This window comes from Lissotriton vulgaris, chromosome 9 (assembly GCF_964263255.1).
Source record: "Lissotriton vulgaris chromosome 9, aLisVul1.2, whole genome shotgun sequence".
NCBI classification, from domain to species: domain Eukaryota; kingdom Metazoa; phylum Chordata; class Amphibia; order Caudata; family Salamandridae; genus Lissotriton; species Lissotriton vulgaris.
Genome location: NC_141697.1, coordinates 608,497,546 through 608,516,971, shown reverse-complemented (window position 1 = coordinate 608,516,971; position 19,426 = coordinate 608,497,546). Strand labels below are relative to the sequence as shown.

The following is a 19,426-nucleotide window of genomic DNA, read 5'->3' as shown; positions in this document are numbered from 1 at the left end:
AGTGCTGGGTTTCGTTTACGCGCACTTACACGCGTGTCTGTAATAACAACAGCATCCGTTGCAGAAAAAACACCCTGCACAGGCTGCCTTTTAAAAGAGGCCAAGCGGCATTGCGGGACAGCCGACCATAGGGAGTTCTGCCCCTGGGTATTTTATGGACAAGCGGAGCAGATGGATGACTGCTTGGGGTTTGGGCTGGTTTTGGACTACTTATGTAGGCCAAGGGTAGATATACCGCCATTTTTAGGTACCAGCCACAGGGGCTGGTAACTGGTAGTTAGCAATTTTGTTGCAGCCTCCCGTTCCTATTCTTACGTTTCGTGGGCGAGGGTTTCCTTGTCTCATACATTATTTGTGTTGGACAAGCTTTGTCGCAGCAGGTGTGCAGAAGTGGTTATGTTGTTGAGGTTGTCACTTTGAAGCAGGTGCATAGATGGTTATTAGAGAAGTTGCCATGATTTACTGAAGTCTACTGTTCTTGTCAGCGGCAATTCAAGCTGAAAGGGAAAGGGTAGGCAAGTTCATGCATGGACGAGCCAGGAAGTTCAAGGTTCTGTAATAAGTTTAATTGGTGAAGAGGTTAACAGTTGTATAGTAAATAGGGAAGGGATTTCAAAGGTCTCAGTTGCAGTTAACCAGCTCTTGAGCAAGTACGATATTGCTGAATTAAGTTGTTGTGGGAGGAGGAATATTTTAGGGTAGAAGGTAGTTTAACATGGGTGAGTAACTTTTTATAGTGAGGTGGTAGTTTTGTAAGTCAAAGGCCAAGGTTGTTTTTGTGATGTGCACCTGTTTAAAAAAAAGAGGCCTTTTTCGCACAAACCTGGTGACCGTGGTCTACGCTGCTCCTCTCTTCCCCAATAGCTGAATTACCATGGACCCTGGACTCACCTACCGTGCTATGGCTACACTCACAGTTCCACTGTTCTAGGCACAGCTAAAGATGCTCCCAATGCAGACTCACACTGCCACGCCTGTAAGTGCACATGCGCAGAAGACATGTGCATGATGTAGATACGTGCCCTGACCTGCTATGACGCCACCAGCGCTGTGCACAAATGGAAATCTCGAAACACAAGCAGCACATATTTCCATTATTAATGCCTCACGTTAACAGAATGTATTGGACTTAAGATAAGATCCTAAAAATGGAACTGCGTCCTGACAAACAGTGATTGGAGCCTGGGGTCGCAAGCAAAGTGGCAGGGGTCGCAACGCATGGCATAGATGCCACAGTTGCGACCCCTATTGAGGTTCATGCTTCCAGGTAGAAGCCTAGTCACTCCTGCTGTTGTTGAATATCAGAGAGTATTCCCGGCCTCACCCCCCAATTTGAATGACTGAGAAGCTCTCCAGTGTCACAGGAGCCCTGAATGTCTTTCTGCTTCCTGACATCCAGCCACATGGTAGAGTGAAACCAGCCAGGCTATTGAGATTCTGTGAACAACCTCTAGCTAACATCTGCAGTACTCCACCTAAAATCTCTAATTACTCTTGTTCTTTAGCATATGAAATTCAGGAGTCCTCGGATAGAAATCAACCAGTAATTTTCTAAACTCAACAGGATGCGTTTGTCGTTTGATATAGGCCTCGGTTTACAGCTCTTAGTTTACATTTTTTAAATTGTTCTTATTAAATAAATACTTCAGGTGTGGTGCTTAAACTTGATTTCATTTAACTGATTTTACGTATAGCATACGTATAGCATACATGCTGATGGATAAAATTCTGCCTTTAAAACTATGAAGTTCATAGTGTCCATTGTTTAAAATTAATAATATCTTTCTGCGGCACGCTTCAAATTTAGCTCAGCTTTACATGGCGGTACTATTATGTGCGTATGCGTGAAACTCTTTCTGCGGCTTCAAATGAAAGATTAGACTGAATAGAGGAATGCACAATGAAAGCAGCCTGAAGCTGCAGCTCGCGTGTATAAGCTTACAAAATAACAAAAGCAGAAACAGTTGTCGAAAACTGTCAAAAACCTTTTGTTGACTGGTTGTCGGGAAACACCACAGCATTCTGCAATACAACTGCAGGCCTCCATCCCTAGGTTTGCAGGGAGTCGTGCCTCATAAACATTAATGACGCAGACGTTTTTGTGACTCCTGGCGACTAGGCAATTCGAAAAGTAAGATGTTAGTACGTCATTTGCGTTGCAAAATGATGATGGGATCGTTAAGTTGGTGCTCAAAAAAAAGACTCACGATAGTGGGAGAGGAAATGATCAGCAAAGTGGTCTCCCATTGATATCGAATTATCCTAAGTAACACACCAGGCAGACTCCAGCGACTCAGAAAGAACTGGGGAAGAGAGTTAGGACTCACGGAGCCGGTACACTGGGAAGCAGCCCTAATGCACCCAGAGATGTAGCTATCAAGCCTAAGCTGCTTCTTATCCAGCTGAAAACCCCCCATAGAGCCTATTATCACATAAGTGGGTTGCAGAGAATGAGAGGGCCCTGCATCCTCAATGTCTGTGTTGTGGAGTGGTTGAGGGCACATTCCTGCACACTTTATGGAATTGCTCCCCTATTTAAAAATACTGGGGCACCATTGTTATGGAAATGGACGCCATAGTTGAAGTAGTCATCCCGCTACGCCGCAATTCATCCTTCTGAGAATCCCGTGTGATGTGGACCTTCTTCACACCCCACTACTGTTCTGTCACGTGGGATGTGCTGTGTACTAACATATTGGAAAGTCTCGTAGAGTGTTGTACAGTGGAGTGTCCTAGGATAGAGTGAAGAACAGTGTTGTACAGTAGAGTGTATGTGGATAGAGTGCAGGAGAGTCTCCTACAGTGGCATAGAGTGTAGTACAAGTTTGTAGAGTGGAGTTGCATAGATTGCAGGAGAGTGACGTAGAGTGGAGTGGTGTAGAGTGAAGTGTTGAACAGTGGCGTAGAGTGCAGTAAAGCATTGTATAGGGGAGTAGAGTGAAGGGTAGTGCAGTTGAGTGGAGTTGCGTAGGAAACAGTGAGGTTAATTGTTATACAGTGGAATGTTATATTGTAGAGTGGCATTGAGTGGAAAAGAGCGGTCTGGCGTAGTATACAGTTGAGTAAAGTCTCATAGAGTGGAGTGGTATGTGATACTAAGTGCCACAGAGTGGATTATAGTGTTATCGAGTGGAGTAGAGTGCGGTACAGTGTGATAGAGTAGAGTGGCATAGAGTTAAGTGACATAGAGCAGTGTAGAGTGGAGTAGTGTGTCATAGAGTTGAGTGCAGAAAAGAGGGGTGGCGTGGCATTGAGGGAGTTGCCTAGAGTGTTGTACAGTGCCATACACTAAACTAGATATGATTTAGAAAAAGGGGGTGGTGATGAACAGAGTGTCTGAGTTAAACAGACCACTCTTACCCAGTCCAAAGATCAGGGCTTGATCCATCACCGTTATTTATCTCACTGCCCCATCCCAGCTCAGAACCTGGCTATATGCAAATCAGTCTGTCCCTGGCCCAGTGCATCATGGGAACAGGGCAGACTAAACTACCAAGCCAATTCTTCACCAGAAAGGAGACAAGCTACCGGGGACCGGTTTCTGGCATTTCAGCCTTCTTCGGCCCGGCTTGCTTGAATCCTGATGGAACAGTGAGAAAGGGACTCATGTCTGAGTATACCCTGCCACACCTATAGTGGCCAAAAACGATTTAGAAAAAGGGGGTGGTGATTTTTGTCCACCCTAAGCGTGGAAGGGTATTCTCAGATGTGAGACCCTTGCTCATTGCACCATCAGGATTCAAGCAAACCGGGCCGAAGACGGCTGTAATGCCAGAAACCGTTCCCCGGGAGCTTGTTTCCTTCCCAGTGTAAGAATTGGCTTTTGTAGTTTGGTTTGCCCTGTTCCCATCATGCACTGGGACAGGAACAGACTAATTTGCATACAGCCAGGTTCTGAAACTGGGATGGTGCAGTGAGCTAAAAAACGGTGTTGGATCTAGCCCTGATCTCTTGACTGGGTGAGAGCTTTCTGCTTAATTCAGAGACTCTGTCCCTCACCACCCCTTGTTGTAAATATTTTTGTCCACCCTAAGCGTGGAAGGGTATTCTCAGATGTGAGACCCTTGCTCATTGCACCATCAGGATTCAAGCAAACCGGGCCGAAGACGGCTGTAATGCCAGAAACCGGTCCCCGGGAGCTTGTTTCCTTCCCAGTGTAAGAATTGGCTTTTGTAGTTTGGTTTGCCCTGTTCCCATCATGCACTGGGACAGGAACAGACTAATTTGCATACAGCCAGGTTCTGAAACTGGGATGGTGCAGTGAGCTAAAAAACGGTGTTGGATCTAGCCCTGATCTCCTGACTGGGTGAGAGCTTTCTGCTTAATTCAGAGACTCTGTCCCTCACCACCCCTTGTTGTAAATATTTTTGTCCACCCTAAGCGTGGAAGGGTATTCTCAGATGTGAGACCCTTGCTCATTGCACCATCAGGATTCAAGCAAACCGGGCCGAAGACGGCTGTAATGCCAGAAACCGGTCCCCGGGAGCTTGTTTCCTTCCCAGTGTAAGAATTGGCTTTTGTAGTTTGGTTTGCCCTGTTCCCATCATGCACTGGGACAGGAACAGACTAATTTGCATACAGCCAGGTTCTGAAACTGGGATGGTGCAGTGAGCTAAAAAACGGTGTTGGATCTAGCCCTGATCTCTTGACTGGGTGAGAGCTTTCTGCTTAATTCAGAGACTCTGTCCCTCACCACCCCTTGTTGTAAATATTTTTGTCCACCCTAAGCGTGGAAGGGTATTCTCAGATGTGAGACCCTTGCTCATTGCACCATCAGGATTCAAGCAAACCGGGCCGAAGACGGCTGTAATGCCAGAAACCGGTCCCCGGGAGCTTGTTTCCTTCCCAGTGTAAGAATTGGCTTTTGTAGTTTGGTTTGCCCTGTTCCCATCATGCACTGGGACAGGAACAGACTAATTTGCATACAGCCAGGTTCTGAAACTGGGATGGTGCAGTGAGCTAAAAAACGGTGTTGGATCTAGCCCTGATCTCTTGACTGGGTGAGAGCTTTCTGCTTAATTCAGAGACTCTGTCCCTCACCACCCCTTGTTGTAAATATTTTTGTCCACCCTAAGCGTGGAAGGGTATTCTCAGATGTGAGACCCTTGCTCATTGCACCATCAGGATTCAAGCAAACCGGGCCGAAGACGGCTGTAATGCCAGAAACCGGTCCCCGGGAGCTTGTTTCCTTCCCAGTGTAAGAATTGGCTTTTGTAGTTTGGTTTGCCCTGTTCCCATCATGCACTGGGACAGGAACAGACTAATTTGCATACAGCCAGGTTCTGAAACTGGGATGGTGCAGTGAGCTAAAAAACGGTGTTGGATCTAGCCCTGATCTCTTGACTGGGTGAGAGCTTTCTGCTTAATTCAGAGACTCTGTCCCTCACCACCCCTTGTTGTAAATACACTAAACTAGAGTGATGTAGATTAGCATTGACAGGTGTACATTGTTGTACAGTGGAGTGCTATAGAGTGCAGTATAGTGTGGAAGAGTGGAGGGGCATAGACTATCACTCAGTGGAGTATCGTGTTGTTGAGTGGAGTACAATGGAGTGGTGTGCAGTGCAGTTGGTTAGAGTGGAGTGTCGTACACTGTAATTACGTAGAGTGAAGTTGCGTAGAGTGGAGTATCATTAACTGGAGTGGCATAGAATGGAGTGGAGAAGAGTATAGTGGCGTGGAGTGGCGTAAGTAGGAGTAGCGTTAGGTGGAATAGCCTACACTGGAGTGGCTTAGAGCGAAGTTGCATAGCTGGTGTCCATTTTACCACCTATGGAAATCAAATCTTCCTTGCAAACCTGAAATATAGGCTTATTCAACATATCTTATTTAATTTCCAAACAACCAAAGGCTCCTGTGAGAGCCACCCTATATTATGTATGATATAATTTAATATTGTGAAATATTGTTTTTCAATATTACTGGTACCACTGTACTTACTAGAAACTACTGCGGTACTGCTGCGGTAGTCCGTAAATAAAAAAAATTAAATTAAGTTAAAATATATATGCACACATTAAATGGCATATCCCTACCTCAAGTACCATATGTGGGCTTTGCAGTACATGTTTAAAACTCCCTCTCTATTTTTGATAATATACAGGACACAGCCAAACCACTGTTTCTAATTCAACGTGGCTGCCCGTCCTCTGTGGACTATCTACCAGTAGTCAATCATATTTTGTGATGTCATCGCTATGTACAGCGGTAGTACTGCAGTACCAGCGCAACCACAGATATCACTAAGGTGTTTTGCCTTATAACTTCACAACCACTAAACAGATTTAGTTGCCGTGTGAAAAAGGATCATCTACATAGAATATTGTACACTCCTGTGAAATTTCATTACAATTCGTACCGCCTTTTTGGCACTACGTCCAATACAAAAGGTCAATGCATTGAGGACTAGTTTTGGAAAGTTTCTGGGAGATTCGCCACCGGGTGCAAAGTTATTAAGGGGCAACAATCTGAGGAATTCCTATCTCTTACAACCCTTAACTACAGAGTGTCACCTGCCACTCTGTAAAATATATATAATCGAGGTTACGACAACTAAAGTCTTGATACATCCTACTATTCAACACCAAGATCTCTTATGGGCTTAATTCAGACGAAGATCTTTCTGTGCATTTAGGTATGTAGACAACCTTGTAATTATCTTCCCAGATTTTAGATGTTTTTTAATTTATCCATGGAACCAGGGGTTATGAAACGAGAAAGGTAGACACAATACTATGAAAACAAATGAAATGTGATGTTAACATTTTCTTGAGTCATATGACTAACATAACAAACTACTTTTGAAATTATTCATGGACTCAATTTATGAAAGTGACATTTGCAGCTGCATGTTATGCGTATAAAATACTACCACTTGGCTGGTACCGGTGTGGGCATGTGTAATGTCAACAGAATAATAAACGCATAAGCAAGTATAATGTGCTAAGCCAAAATGTACTTACTGCTGAATTTTTAGCAAAGAAATTGTTTGAGAAGGGAAAATGCATCATGCACTTGCACCTTATTTTGTAAAAAAATTATAGTCTCTATCAGAACCGATAGGAACTGAAGTGGAAGACTTCGAGGAATAATCATGCATGTTAAAATCAAAAACTATGATTTAGAATTAACTTTGTGAAATAAACAAAGTAAATCAAGTATGAATTAGAATTGTACAGGGGTATATGATGAAATATTTGATCACCTGAAAATATTGTGAGTAAAATTGTGAACAAAGTCTGTTTTCAATGGTAATGGAAAATCCTCCCATTTGACAGCAGGTGTTCGAAGGTTTTTAAGTAACATTGATTGACAAGCGCGTGATGTGTGACCAAGGCAGCATTGCCGAAACGCGTTACAGCAAAATTAAAATAAAGTGCGAGAAAGAAAACTATTAGAGTGTCGTACCTTTGTGCTAGGATCCGATTCTCACCGGAAGTTGGAAAGATCCCAAATGTTGCTCCTTGCAAAAAACTGACACGGACTCCGCAATTACGTGCTGCAGTGTTTATTGTTTCAACATGATTATGACGCGTTTTGGCCACTGGCTGTGGCCTTAATCACATACTACACGCGCTTCGAAGCAAAAGTGTAAGCAGTCGGAGGAAACATGGTAGAAATACTATTCATGTCAAGTGATCGTCATTGTAAACTGGCCCATGAAGACGGAACCAATATGTTAATCTGTTCTAAATATATATTACAAATAATGTTGATAGCTGTTCAATGAATAGTAACATAGTATAAATATAAATAAATAAATAATCTATTTACATAATATTATTTATATCGCTCTTTTAAGAACCAATGTGCAGCGTTCGCTAGGCATTAGAATTGGAACACATTAGGAAGTACTGGTTACGATAATTTGAAAAAAAACTCTGAAACTATAAGAAACGTTATTCTACATGCATGAATGCATCTTGTCTCTAATACATTTCTTGAATCAAAGTGGATAAAATTGTTATTTGGAAAATCGTATTCTAGTATAAGTCTAAACATGTGTGTGTGTTACCTAATATTCTCACTGATTCTGTTATAAATGGTTGCTAGTGGGTTCAGCACATCGGTTCAGTGACAGTAATCATAACATTAATATACATGAAAATAAAAATATATATACATATTTAGAGCACAAAGGTAAAAGTGCACTGTCATAATATGTAATTGGGACCAAGACCACACGTCTAACAACAAGATTAAAAGTGCAAAACCAAATAAAGTGCTTATATGTATGAAGTCCTCTTTGCTGTGCAAAAGGTTAATTAAAATATCCATTTTGACTGGGATGGCTGATACTATACAAAATTGCTATGCACAAATATTACTGTATGTATGACCGGACATATTAATGCCACTGTCATCTGACGATAGTTACTCTTAACGTAAGGAAAAGAGGACTGAGAAGTTGATGTGTCGCAGGATAAAAGTGGAATCTAAGATGAATGACTCTATAGATATAAAACAAGGTTCATAGAAAGTTATGTGATTCTTCACAATTATTAAGGCCTTTCGGTGTTTAAGAATCTAATTCCAAAATGAATCTGGATTCAAGCCGGGGGAGCATTTTATATATATATATATATATATTAAGAGACACCTTTTGTCCACAATAAAATGCACTCCTTCACCAAGTAATTATCATCATTTATCTCAGCATCGCAAAGTTGGTGTCTTCCATCTATCTATTATATTATGCCCAATGAATTTCGGACCTGGCATCGTCCTTGTTCACAGGCAAGCGGCAGCGTTAAAATATCTCTCAAGACTACCGATCAATTCTTTTTATATCTTTTAATTATCCTCAAGTGAGTATATGATAACACACATTGAATGATGGGACTAGTAGTCCAACTCATCCGCTTTCCGATGCTGCTTAAATTTAAAAATAGTCCATAACCCCTGATAAGTTGAAAGTCCACGCTCCGTTTCCATGCAGAATACCTCTTCCTGGTGTTCTGCACTGGCTTCAAGGGCCCAAAGCCTCATCATGCAATGTGTGTTATCATGTACTCACTTGAGGACAAAAGGTGTCTCCTAATGTTAACGGCATTCCGGCCATGTAAACGTACCACCGCCTGCAATGGATGGCGGGTCTGAGGCTTTGCGACCTTGAAGCCAGTGCAGAACTCCGGGAGGAGGTATTCTGCATACAAAGGGAGAGTTGGATTATCAACTTATCAGGGCTTATGGATATTTTTTAATGTAAGCGGATTCGGAGAGTGGATGAATAAAGTTGCCCTCCTCCCGGGCCAATTTCGGCCCTGGAGATGCCGTCCCTGGGGGCCAGGCCTCTACTGTGGGTGCCCTGGTCCCACCCAGGGCACCCATTCCCATCTGTTGGGGAACGCAGGGGAGCATCAAGGCCCCTGCAGTCCCCACTGGCTCCCGTTGTCCGGGGGTGCTGGGCAGCCCCCACACTAAGTTTAATTGATTGAAGCCTCAGAGAGGTGGCAGTCCCTGGACAGCCTCCCTGCATTTTCATTTGTATACTTCAGTGTCCAGGGGAGGTGTCTTTCCCTGGGGCTGCGGGGGCCTGATGGGTCCCACACATTTGTGTACTTAAGTGCCCTGGAAAGGTGGCAGTCTCCTGGGTTTTTCTAAAGCCTATGAGGGGGAACCCAGGATCCGCCCTCTTTGATTGTAATATGCCCCGAGATTTGGCCTACCCGGGGCTTCTTATAAAAGACACAAGGGAGTCTCAGAGTCTTTTTTTTATATTAATTTCACCACAAATCCGCTGAATTTTCTGCCTAAACCAAATGTGCTTATCTCCATGAGACTAGGATCATATAACAGTGAATGTCTCGCCTGTGGAGCGTTGTGCATTGCTTCTAGACATGAGGGACAAAAGGGCCTAGGTGTGGAGGAAGTGGTTATTTCTGAAAGCATGGCTGGGGAGGAGTTATGCTCTGCCCTGATTACACTTCAAATTACCCTCCATGCTGCAGACACAAAGGAACCTGACACCAGGCCTCTCCTTGCCTTTGTCACCCTAAACAATTTAGAGCCAAACCCAGGGGAAGGCGTATAATTGACCAGAACCAGTTTTGGATTAGGCCTGGGACTGCCCCCGCACAAATGCTGAGCTGACACTAGGAATAAAAGTGGCACCCTCGGAAACTCTCATCAGAACACTCCTGGGATATTCAGAACAAGGACTGCCGTGCTGTCTGAAGAAGAAAGCCTTGACCTGCTTGCCTTGAACCTAGGATCCCCAGAAGTGGTTCCAAGCTCAGTTTGCCGACCTCCTATTTCAGCTACAGGGACACTTCAAACTTCCAGAGGCCTTCCTTGCAAATGTCCAGCTGACCAGCACCAACTGGAACATCCTGGACCTGCCTGAACCCTGCTGCTGGTCTCTGCTGGAGTGAGTCTTGATCCCCAACCAGGTCCTGGAACCTCGGCTGGCATCAGAGTGTACTCATCTGGGCCCTAAACCAAGTTAAAGGTGAAAATCCAGATGTTTGGAGCTCTTCACAACTCTGAGCAGGCTCCTTGCGCCAGCAAGGGTCACTACATCTCTTGCTAACTAAATGTTCAGATGGCCACCTGCTGTTCGCGCCAACTATTGACCGCCCACACCTCCTGCCAATGCGAGGCTCCAGTGCTGACTGCTCCTTGCACTGACAGCGATCTCCTCACAGCCCCAGCCAACTTGAAACTCCTGCTGAGGCTCCTCACAGGGACTTGTACTTTGAGAAAGTAGGACCTCCACTGGGACAAACCTGGTCTCTGTATCTGACCCGCGCACCTTTGCAGTCAGGCTGAACTTGTGACTTTGACCCAGTCCAACGCGACCAGATTCCCGCATGTGTCACTTTGTGCTTTTTGGTGCTATTTTCACCAAAAACTTTTAAGAATTCTTAGTGTTAGTGTCATTTTATTTAATACATTTTACCCTTTTGTTCTAAATTGTTTGGGATTTTTCATGTGTTGTGTTTTCACGTTATTACTTTTTGAGTGCTGTATAAATACTCTACACATAGTCTCTAAGTTAAGCCTGGCTGTTTATGTGCCAAGCTACCCAAGGGTTAAGCATAGGTTTATTTAGGGACTTTTGAGATTCACCCTGACAAGGATTGTGTTAGATATTCAAATGTTATTCAGAAACACAACTGTTCTCATAGGCATCTTTAATTATTACATTATAAGTTTAGACCGCAACAGTGGCAGGAAACATTTAATATTAAAAAGACCATCAATTGGCCATCCCTCCTTGATTCTAATCCTGCAATATGTGTTTTTCCAGGATGTCCCCGAATCAGTTTGTCCTGATGAGACCCTACATCTAACATTTGTTTCCAGCCACTGTTGGGGTCCAAACTGATAATTTAATATTGATGCTTATGAAAAGCGTTGTGTTTCTGAAAATGCTGTATACGTAGGTTCCCATGAAAGTAAGGGGTAACGCTTGTATGTAATTGATATTTGAGTGGGGCTACTGACCCATTCCACTAATAACCCAATTTTTTACATTGGTTTTCCGTGGTGGGATCCAGTACTTGTATTTGTGCACTACCACTTAGTGATTTGTATAAAAAGAACAAAACATTCTTAAAATAATCTGACATCGGTATCGATGATCCTTGATTTGAATTTTCCATTTTAACTTTTTCCAAATTCAATTCCTGCCTCATTTGTGCACCTGTGATAGTTTGAAAGTGTGGAACTGGATCTTAACAACATTGAAGGCTACACTATAGCAGAGCTGAAAAGGTGCAGGGAGAGGGGGCTGAAGCCACTCGAGACTTCACCCGAAAGTGGAGTACCAGCTATCTCTCCGAGCCTAGGAGGAGGTGCACTTGCTACAGGCTGCAATGCAGGAGCAAGATGATGATGATGAGGAGGAGGTTGAAATGGAAGAGGAAGATGAAAATGACTTGGTAGTGTCCCCAGAATTAGAAGGAGAGGAGGACACCTCTGCAATGGCCTAAGCACCAGAGGAAAGAGGAAGAGGAAAGCCCACAGAAGCCAGGTCCCCAGCTGTATCTATGGCTGGAAACCAGACCGGTCTGACCCCAGCAGGTTTGGAGGACAGGCAGGCTGAGAGAGAATTACATTTACAGATGGCAAATTGAAGCTAGCAGAGAAAAGGGCTGACTCTGAAGAGGGCTTAGCGGAAATAAGCTAGCCTTGGAGGAGAAGAAGTTACTGATGGCGAATTAAATGAGTCTCTGAGAACTGGACTTGAAAGCAATGAAGCTCCCAGAGCCCAGTGCAAATGGTGGCAGTAAACTTTTCAGTGTCCACAGGAGATAAAAGGGTCCACATCCCCAAAGACCTGATACCTAGCTTTGAGGTGGGAGATGATATTGATGAGAGGTTTGCAGCAGATGAGGTAGCCCTGTGAATGCGTAGGGTACTAGTTGTTAGGAGGGATACCCTCTTGGCTAGAGAGGCGGCTGACAAGGTAACATATGCTCCATGAAAGCAGCCTTTATCATAAACTTTGGTCTTACCATAGGGGGATACCGCTTAAGGTTCAGGAACAATCACAAACTGTCTGACCAGTCTTGAGTATTCTTCATGGATTTTTCCATTAAGGCACTGAGTGATTTGTTGAAGGGCTGCAAAGTCAGAACACATTCTCAGTACTTACTTTACAGAGTTGTGCCAACATCTTATTGCCTCCAAGCTCACTACACCTTGGGAGTTTACGATGGAAGCAGACCTCTGGATTAGCACCATGGTCCACAAGAAGCTACCTGGGAGTAACTAACAGATGGGTTGTTCCTGCCGCCACTGCCCCCCCTCCTCCCAGCAGAGTGCGGGTGAGGTCCAGAGTTATACATCTCCCAAAAAGGGCTCAAACCAGTGATGGGGAGCAGGATTCCAAAACCCCATCTGAGTATGGGGAAGGTTATGATGGGCAGAGGCCCATGGCATTCTTTATTTCATGCCTAGGTGCTTTGAATGCTCACATTTGGGGAACTAGCAAAGGGACCCTGTTTGTACCAAGAGATCAATCACTGGTATCCCTTAGATGGGAGGTGGACTTAGAGGGTAAGCTTGCAATCCTTGAGGGTCGGAGTTGCACTTCCACTAGATCACAGTGAATGGGATCCCTGCCACTGCTCTGAGATAGACCTGTGCCAGCCTGCCCATACCGGTGGAAAGACACCTACCTGCCAGGACAGGTGTGTAGGAGAACCCAGACCCATGTGCAGGAATGTGTTCACCCTATGGCCCTGGTATCCCTGAAATGGGGTGTGTCCTTGGTCCAGAGGAAGGTCATAGTTAGTTCCCAGATGCCAATTGACTACATCCAGCTGGGTGGGGTGGTCACCCAGGGTGCCCTGAAAGTTCAGTGCATCTGATGACACCACTGCCACACAGATAGTATGAAGGTCGAGATGGAGAGCAAGGGGTAGACGTTGGAGACCATCCACACTGGGTGGTCCAGTGGCTCACGGATTGTCAGCTCTGACAGAAGAGCACCGCAAGACTGCCCTGATAAGGTCTCTTGTGACCTGGAGGTGCTCGAGGTGTAATGTTGTACGCACCTCCAGACATATCTCATGAGAAACATTTTTTCTGGATATTGGTGATGAGATAGGCCAGGATTTTTCCAGCCAGTTGATCGTGAGCTACCAGTAGCTCGTAGACACCTTCAGAGTAGCTCATAGCCTTGAGTTCATATTCAAATAAGCTCAGGCTCACATTTTTCTTTTAAAGTAAAGGGAAGGCTGTGTTTATTTTACATGATTATCTCCAGGCTGCAGATAGCAGAGCCTGATAATGAGCAGTGCTCAGTCAGATTCATGACACAGGCTAGGGCACAGAGGTGAAGAACTGACATACTGAGGTATTTAACTCTTAAATAAAAGTCCTTGTCAACTCAGTATTAGATCATGAGAACAAAACGTTTTTTTCCAAATGCTTTTAAATTGGAGAAAATTTAAATGAAAATGTACCTTAAGCCTTCATTTTAATTTTCTATAATTTCAAATTGTCACATTTACAAACAGCAGGTCTTTTTACCCCAGTGGTCAGTAGACACTGTGCCACATTTCTAAATAAAAAAACAGTATTTTTTTTTTAAATGGGAGAAATTTTAAGTGAAGAAAAATATTCTTATGAAACATTAAGTCTTAATGTTTTTCTGCATTTTTCATTTAAGCCAATTACGTTTTAGGGGCCGATTACGATGCGGTTCGTTAAGGCTCCAACCTGTTCGGTTTCCTTTCTGACCGCCTCATTACGATCGAGGTGGTTGGAAAGGAAACCAGCTAGTCATTCCAGCTTCTGATGGACTCGGAGAGCCAGTCCGTTATTTGGAATCTGGCCTGTAATCTCTAGGGCGGACCTTTCCGCCCTTGAGATTACGATGGTGTTGCCGACATGGTTTTCATGCTGGCCTGTCGGACATGGAAACCATGTCGAAAGAGTCTTTGGATGCCCCCAGCAGGACCGGTTTGAGGCCGAGGGAGCACTTATGGTGCCCCCCTGTTGATCCCTGCACCTTATGGCTGGCACCTTGAGGTGCCTGCCTCTGAGTGCAGAGATGAACCGCACCTCCCGTTTCACTGTGGGAGCATGCAATATGGCCGGTTTATGGCCGGAATACTTGCTGCCATAGTAAAATGTAGGAATGCGACCAAACAGTGTTCGGTCGCACCCTAATAAGGCGGTCGGACCAGCAACCGGGTATCGATCGGTCCCATGACCGATGCAGTGTCAAGCGGAAGTGATTCTGCCCGACATCGTAATGACCTCCTTCATGTTTTATGAAACATTTTTCTTCACTTTAAATTCCTGCGATATAAATCAATGGCTGCATTTTTTTCTGTTACAAATTTGGCACTGGATCCAAGTTGCCTGCTATTTCTAAATATGACACTTGAAATTGGAAGAACATTGAAATGATGAGTTTTATGTAATCCATATAAAGAGAAAGTTTATATTTTAAGTGTTAAGTATAGGTTTAACTTTCTCTCATTTCAAAGTGTTACCTATACACACAGTAGGCATCTTGCTCCCAGAGGCTGGTAGTCACTGTCTCATATTTATAACTGAAAAATACAGCCATTGTCCTAAATGGGAGAAATTTTAAGTGCAGAAAAATGTTCTATATTATGGACATTTTTGCAGAACATTTTTCCGCACTGCAAATGTTTCTCTTTTAAAGAAAATAGTTATATGTTTGAATTATAGATATAACAGAGCTACATATGGTGAAAGATATGTCCAGTGCCACTAGTAGATACGACTCAGGTTCTCAGTCACCCATACACTTATATTCTATTCATACGAACACATGTTCATACATACCCAAACACAATGATCTCACTGACGCACATGCAGCCCTGTCTCAGTGCCCCAAGCCCAAGTATTTTGTTCAAACCATAGCATCTGCATCTAGATGGATATTAAGCTTAGTCAATGAAGCTGTGCTTGGGGGTGTCTGATAACAATCGGCAAGTTGCTTAGCTTTCATTAGCTCACGATGATTTTCACCAATTAGAAGTAGCTCCCACTAAAGAAAAGGTTGGAGATAGCTGAGTAACAAGGCTAAAGAATTGGCAGATGCATTTGTGTTTTCTTCTACTTGTTCAGCAGTAGCGGTGCTTTCATTCCGTTTCAATTGGAATAAAAAAGCTATTGAGTACAGACAAATGGAATGTTGTTGGGATCTGGTCTTTTCACCAGAATTCAGTGAATTGGCAGACCTCCTCCATGTGCCCCTTCTCTTTTATATGGAAGCTTTGTACTCTTCTCCGCTTCCCTCCCCTTCACTGGCTTCTTCCAAAGGATCGCTCAGTTGGGCCTTGTTAAATCTTTGGTACTAGAGCAGTGACATTTTTGCCCTTACTAACTGACTATTGCAAGATGGAGCTTTTGCACTGGTCATTTGGTGCAAATGTCTCTTTCTCACTTGTGAGGTGCAGAAAATATTGATGGGAAAGTATATCAGCACCAGCCAATGAAATCTCTTCAATTAGGAATTATTGGTGCAGAATGGATCCAAGAGTGGTATAATATGCTTAAAGTATCTCAATGCCACCAAGGTTTCCTTTCACAAATCAGTACATTCCAGGATTTGTAGTCTTCTATTGCTACTCTTGCCACAGTTGACAAGTGATCTGGTAACACTACATCTCCTCCATCTCCTAGCGAGTGAATATAGAGTCCAGTGACTGAAGTGGATGTTTAATCTTTCGTTCTTTACCTCCCTGTTTTTTTTTAGGAATCTACCTTGGCTCATGTTGAACTGCCCAACACGGTGGAGACCGTTGAAGCTGCCATCAAAAAGCACAAGAATTTTCTCACCACCATGGAGCTGAATAAACAGAAAATCAACTTGGCGATTGACGCTGGTGAGAGTCTCATCCGGCTGGGAAATGTCTACTCGGACAGGGTGCTGGAGCGGATTAAAATTATAAAAAAGAGGTTGGTCCCGTTTGTTGCTGTGTATATATGTAGTTTATTTTTTATATTAAAATTGTGTTATTTATGAATAATAAGTGGAGCAGTTGTATTTTCCAATAATTTGAGGGAAATGTACCGTGCCATAATCAGATCAACGTAATAGTTTTTTTTTTATCCATGGTTGTATCCCTCACTTGAAAAATGATTTGTGGGAGGATGGAAGGGATGAAGCAAAGGGGTAATAAAGGCTTGATTTAGAAAAGTCAGAACCACTAGTCCTTTTCTAGACAAAAACACATATATAAAAAAAAAAAAATCACATTAAAACTACAAATGTCCCCATCGAATTCGCATCTAAGCATAAATGTAGAAAGTTCAGTGGCATGACATACTTTTTAAGATACCTCAGTGTATGTTTCTTATCACTCGGCAACTCTGGGCATTAGCTTGCCTCATCTCCACAACGGCCCCCCAGAAACGCAGGGGATGCCTGGTTTCACCTTGGAGATACCCATGAGGGAACATCTCACAGGGAAAGCCAGGACGGGTTCCCCAGCGGTCTATAGCGCCAGGACGCCTCCGGGTAGCAGTGCGCTTTACAAGACACACAAATTTACATTTATCTGCTCTACTTGTTGACTATTCAATTCTTCTCATTCAAAATATGTATGTTGTAGGGACAAGAATGGGTCTGGGGTAAGGGGAAACAGTCGGATAGAACACTATCCGAAACTGACTAGATACCCCAGCCTATTAAAAAATCCAAAGGAACACTTCAGCCATTCTTGACAGAATAGCTCGGAGCATGCTTTCAGGCCAACAGTGATCCCATGCATGACTGTTATCCCCACTTCGAATCTCCTCTTCAAGTACAGTAAGCATCACTCATTTTTTCGGACCAGGACTTATTTTTATTGACGAAACGTAAATCCTGAGCAAGAGAGAGATAAAATGGCAATAAGGTGTAAGAGAAAGATTGGAAAACAGCGATAAAGGGAAAACGCTGGAAGAGAAACAAACCAGCAAGAGTAAGATATAGAGATAGGAAGCGCAGGGTGGTGGAAGAAAGAGGCATGAAGTGGAATGAAAACTAATATTCATCAACCCTGGTATTCAGCACTGCGGAGGGGTGCTCCTAAGAACACCTTTGAGCCCCTGCACTTATTTGTCTTTTTACGTTCATTTCTATTTACCACAGTGCCATCTGTTTCTTGTAGTCTTAAAAATTCTCCTTCGGCCAGATTGACTTCTTTTGGCTCTTTACAGTGTGAAGGAAATGCACAGGATCCGTGTTTCGTTTATGGAGATCTGTGTTTCTTGATGGGACTCTGATGCCGGATCCCAATTATCTCAGCGATTGTCAAAATCATGCCAAATATTTATACAACCCAAGGGAGTCCTGGGATCACTCTTGTCAATTGGTTGGGATCAAGGGTCCAATGATGGGTGTACGAGTGAACATTTCCAAAACTTCTCTGCTAAGGTTTGATACAAAAAACAACACTAATTTGGCCACCACTTGTACAACGCACTGGCGCACCAGATATCAGTTGGGTGAGTGTATAGATCTGGGGTGCCGCCATAAATAATACTCATCCCGTTATGTGTTTTCAAAGGAGCTGCTCATTATCACTCTGCATGTCTGCTAGCTTCTTTCAGTTGTTGACACCATCAACTCGTCTTCAGCTCTGTGAGCTTGCCCTTCCAGTGTTCACAGGAGCAAAGACCGAGTTAAGCAATGGCTCGCCGATAATTGCTTACCTCACATCATCTTGAGCTCCCTGAACCTTCACCATCATAATGGTGCCATGGGTACCCCATAAAGCAACCTGCTAATGCGGGAGGGAGTATGCCACCACAAACTTCAGCCTCACTAGCCCCTCCCGACATGACATGGCAGTGACCTTCCTCCCCCTCAGAGTAGCTGTTGATTGGGTCATAGGCTTATGGATCTTCCTCCTGCTCAGGAAATACATTAGGACACCTTAAAAGAGAAATCAAATCCAAGTGCCCTAGTGACAAGCCACCCCCAAAAAAGTATTTTCAAGAAAACAATGTTTTTTGGGTATAATTTCATGTTCACTTCTATATTATATGACTCAACAGATTTGCAAACGGAACTAAGGGGCTGATTAGGATGGAGGATTTTCCGCATCCTCCGGGCCGGCGGAAGCCACCGCCGGCCCGGAGGATGCGGAAAATCCTCTGCAGACCCACCAAAGACCCACCGCCACATTAGGATGGCTGGTGGGTCCTGGTTTCAGTCCGCTGCTTTTCCTCCGCGGTTGACTTACAACTGCGGCGGAAAAGCTGTAACATAGCTGGCGGTGTCTATCAGACACCGCCAGCCATATTAGGATAGAGTAAAAGAGATGCTTTTCCACGGCGGCTTTTCCGCTGTGGAAAAGCATACGGAAATTGACTTCAGGGGCCCGTTGCGGTACCCCCCTGCATTTGTATGCAGAAATCGGCAGGCACCGCGCGGTGCCTGCCGCTTTCTGCATACAAATGCAATGTATGCATTTTTACCATTGCGGCGGGTGCAGCTTGAAGCTGCACCCGCCGCAATGTTAAAGATAGAGGATGTGACCGCCACCCTGGCGGTCACATCCTAATCTGCACGGAGGGAACACCGCTGCCCATGCGGACGTTCCCTCCTACTCTGGGGTCGCGGACGGACTCAAGTCCGTCCGCGATCCTAATGAGCCCCTAAGTGTTTTAGAGCATACATTCCAATGCAGAAATAAAACACAGATATAGCTAGCCAAAAAATTCACCTGTGATCAACTCAAGTGAAATTATGCCAAAAAAGGATATCTGCTCAGCGCTTTAAGGTGAAAAAATCATTCTAGATTGTACGTTTTACAAGTAAAACAAACATATTAGTCGGTTTATTATTGGCAAGATAAAGACCATATTTCCCATTTATTCATGTGTCTATTGAGGTCCCAAACTAATGGCCAACAGTCCATGACTCATCACCAGGACAGGGATGTATGAACATCTATGCAGAATGCATGTTTGAAAAGTGGGGAACATATATGGGAGAGTAAAA

The 19,426-nt window shown here is 43.9% G+C and overlaps 1 protein-coding gene across 1 annotated transcript in view; it reads left to right on the top strand.

Moving 5' to 3' along the window:
• Window positions 1–19,426, top strand: part of SPTBN4 (spectrin beta, non-erythrocytic 4) — a 1,634,043-nt gene that overhangs the window by 543,812 nt on the left and 1,070,805 nt on the right. Inside the window, exon 17 of the mRNA XM_086938242.1 lies at window positions 16,190–16,392. Within this exon, the coding sequence (XP_086794368.1) occupies window positions 16,190–16,392 (203 nt within the window). The remainder of the gene's footprint in view (window positions 1–16,189; window positions 16,393–19,426) is intronic.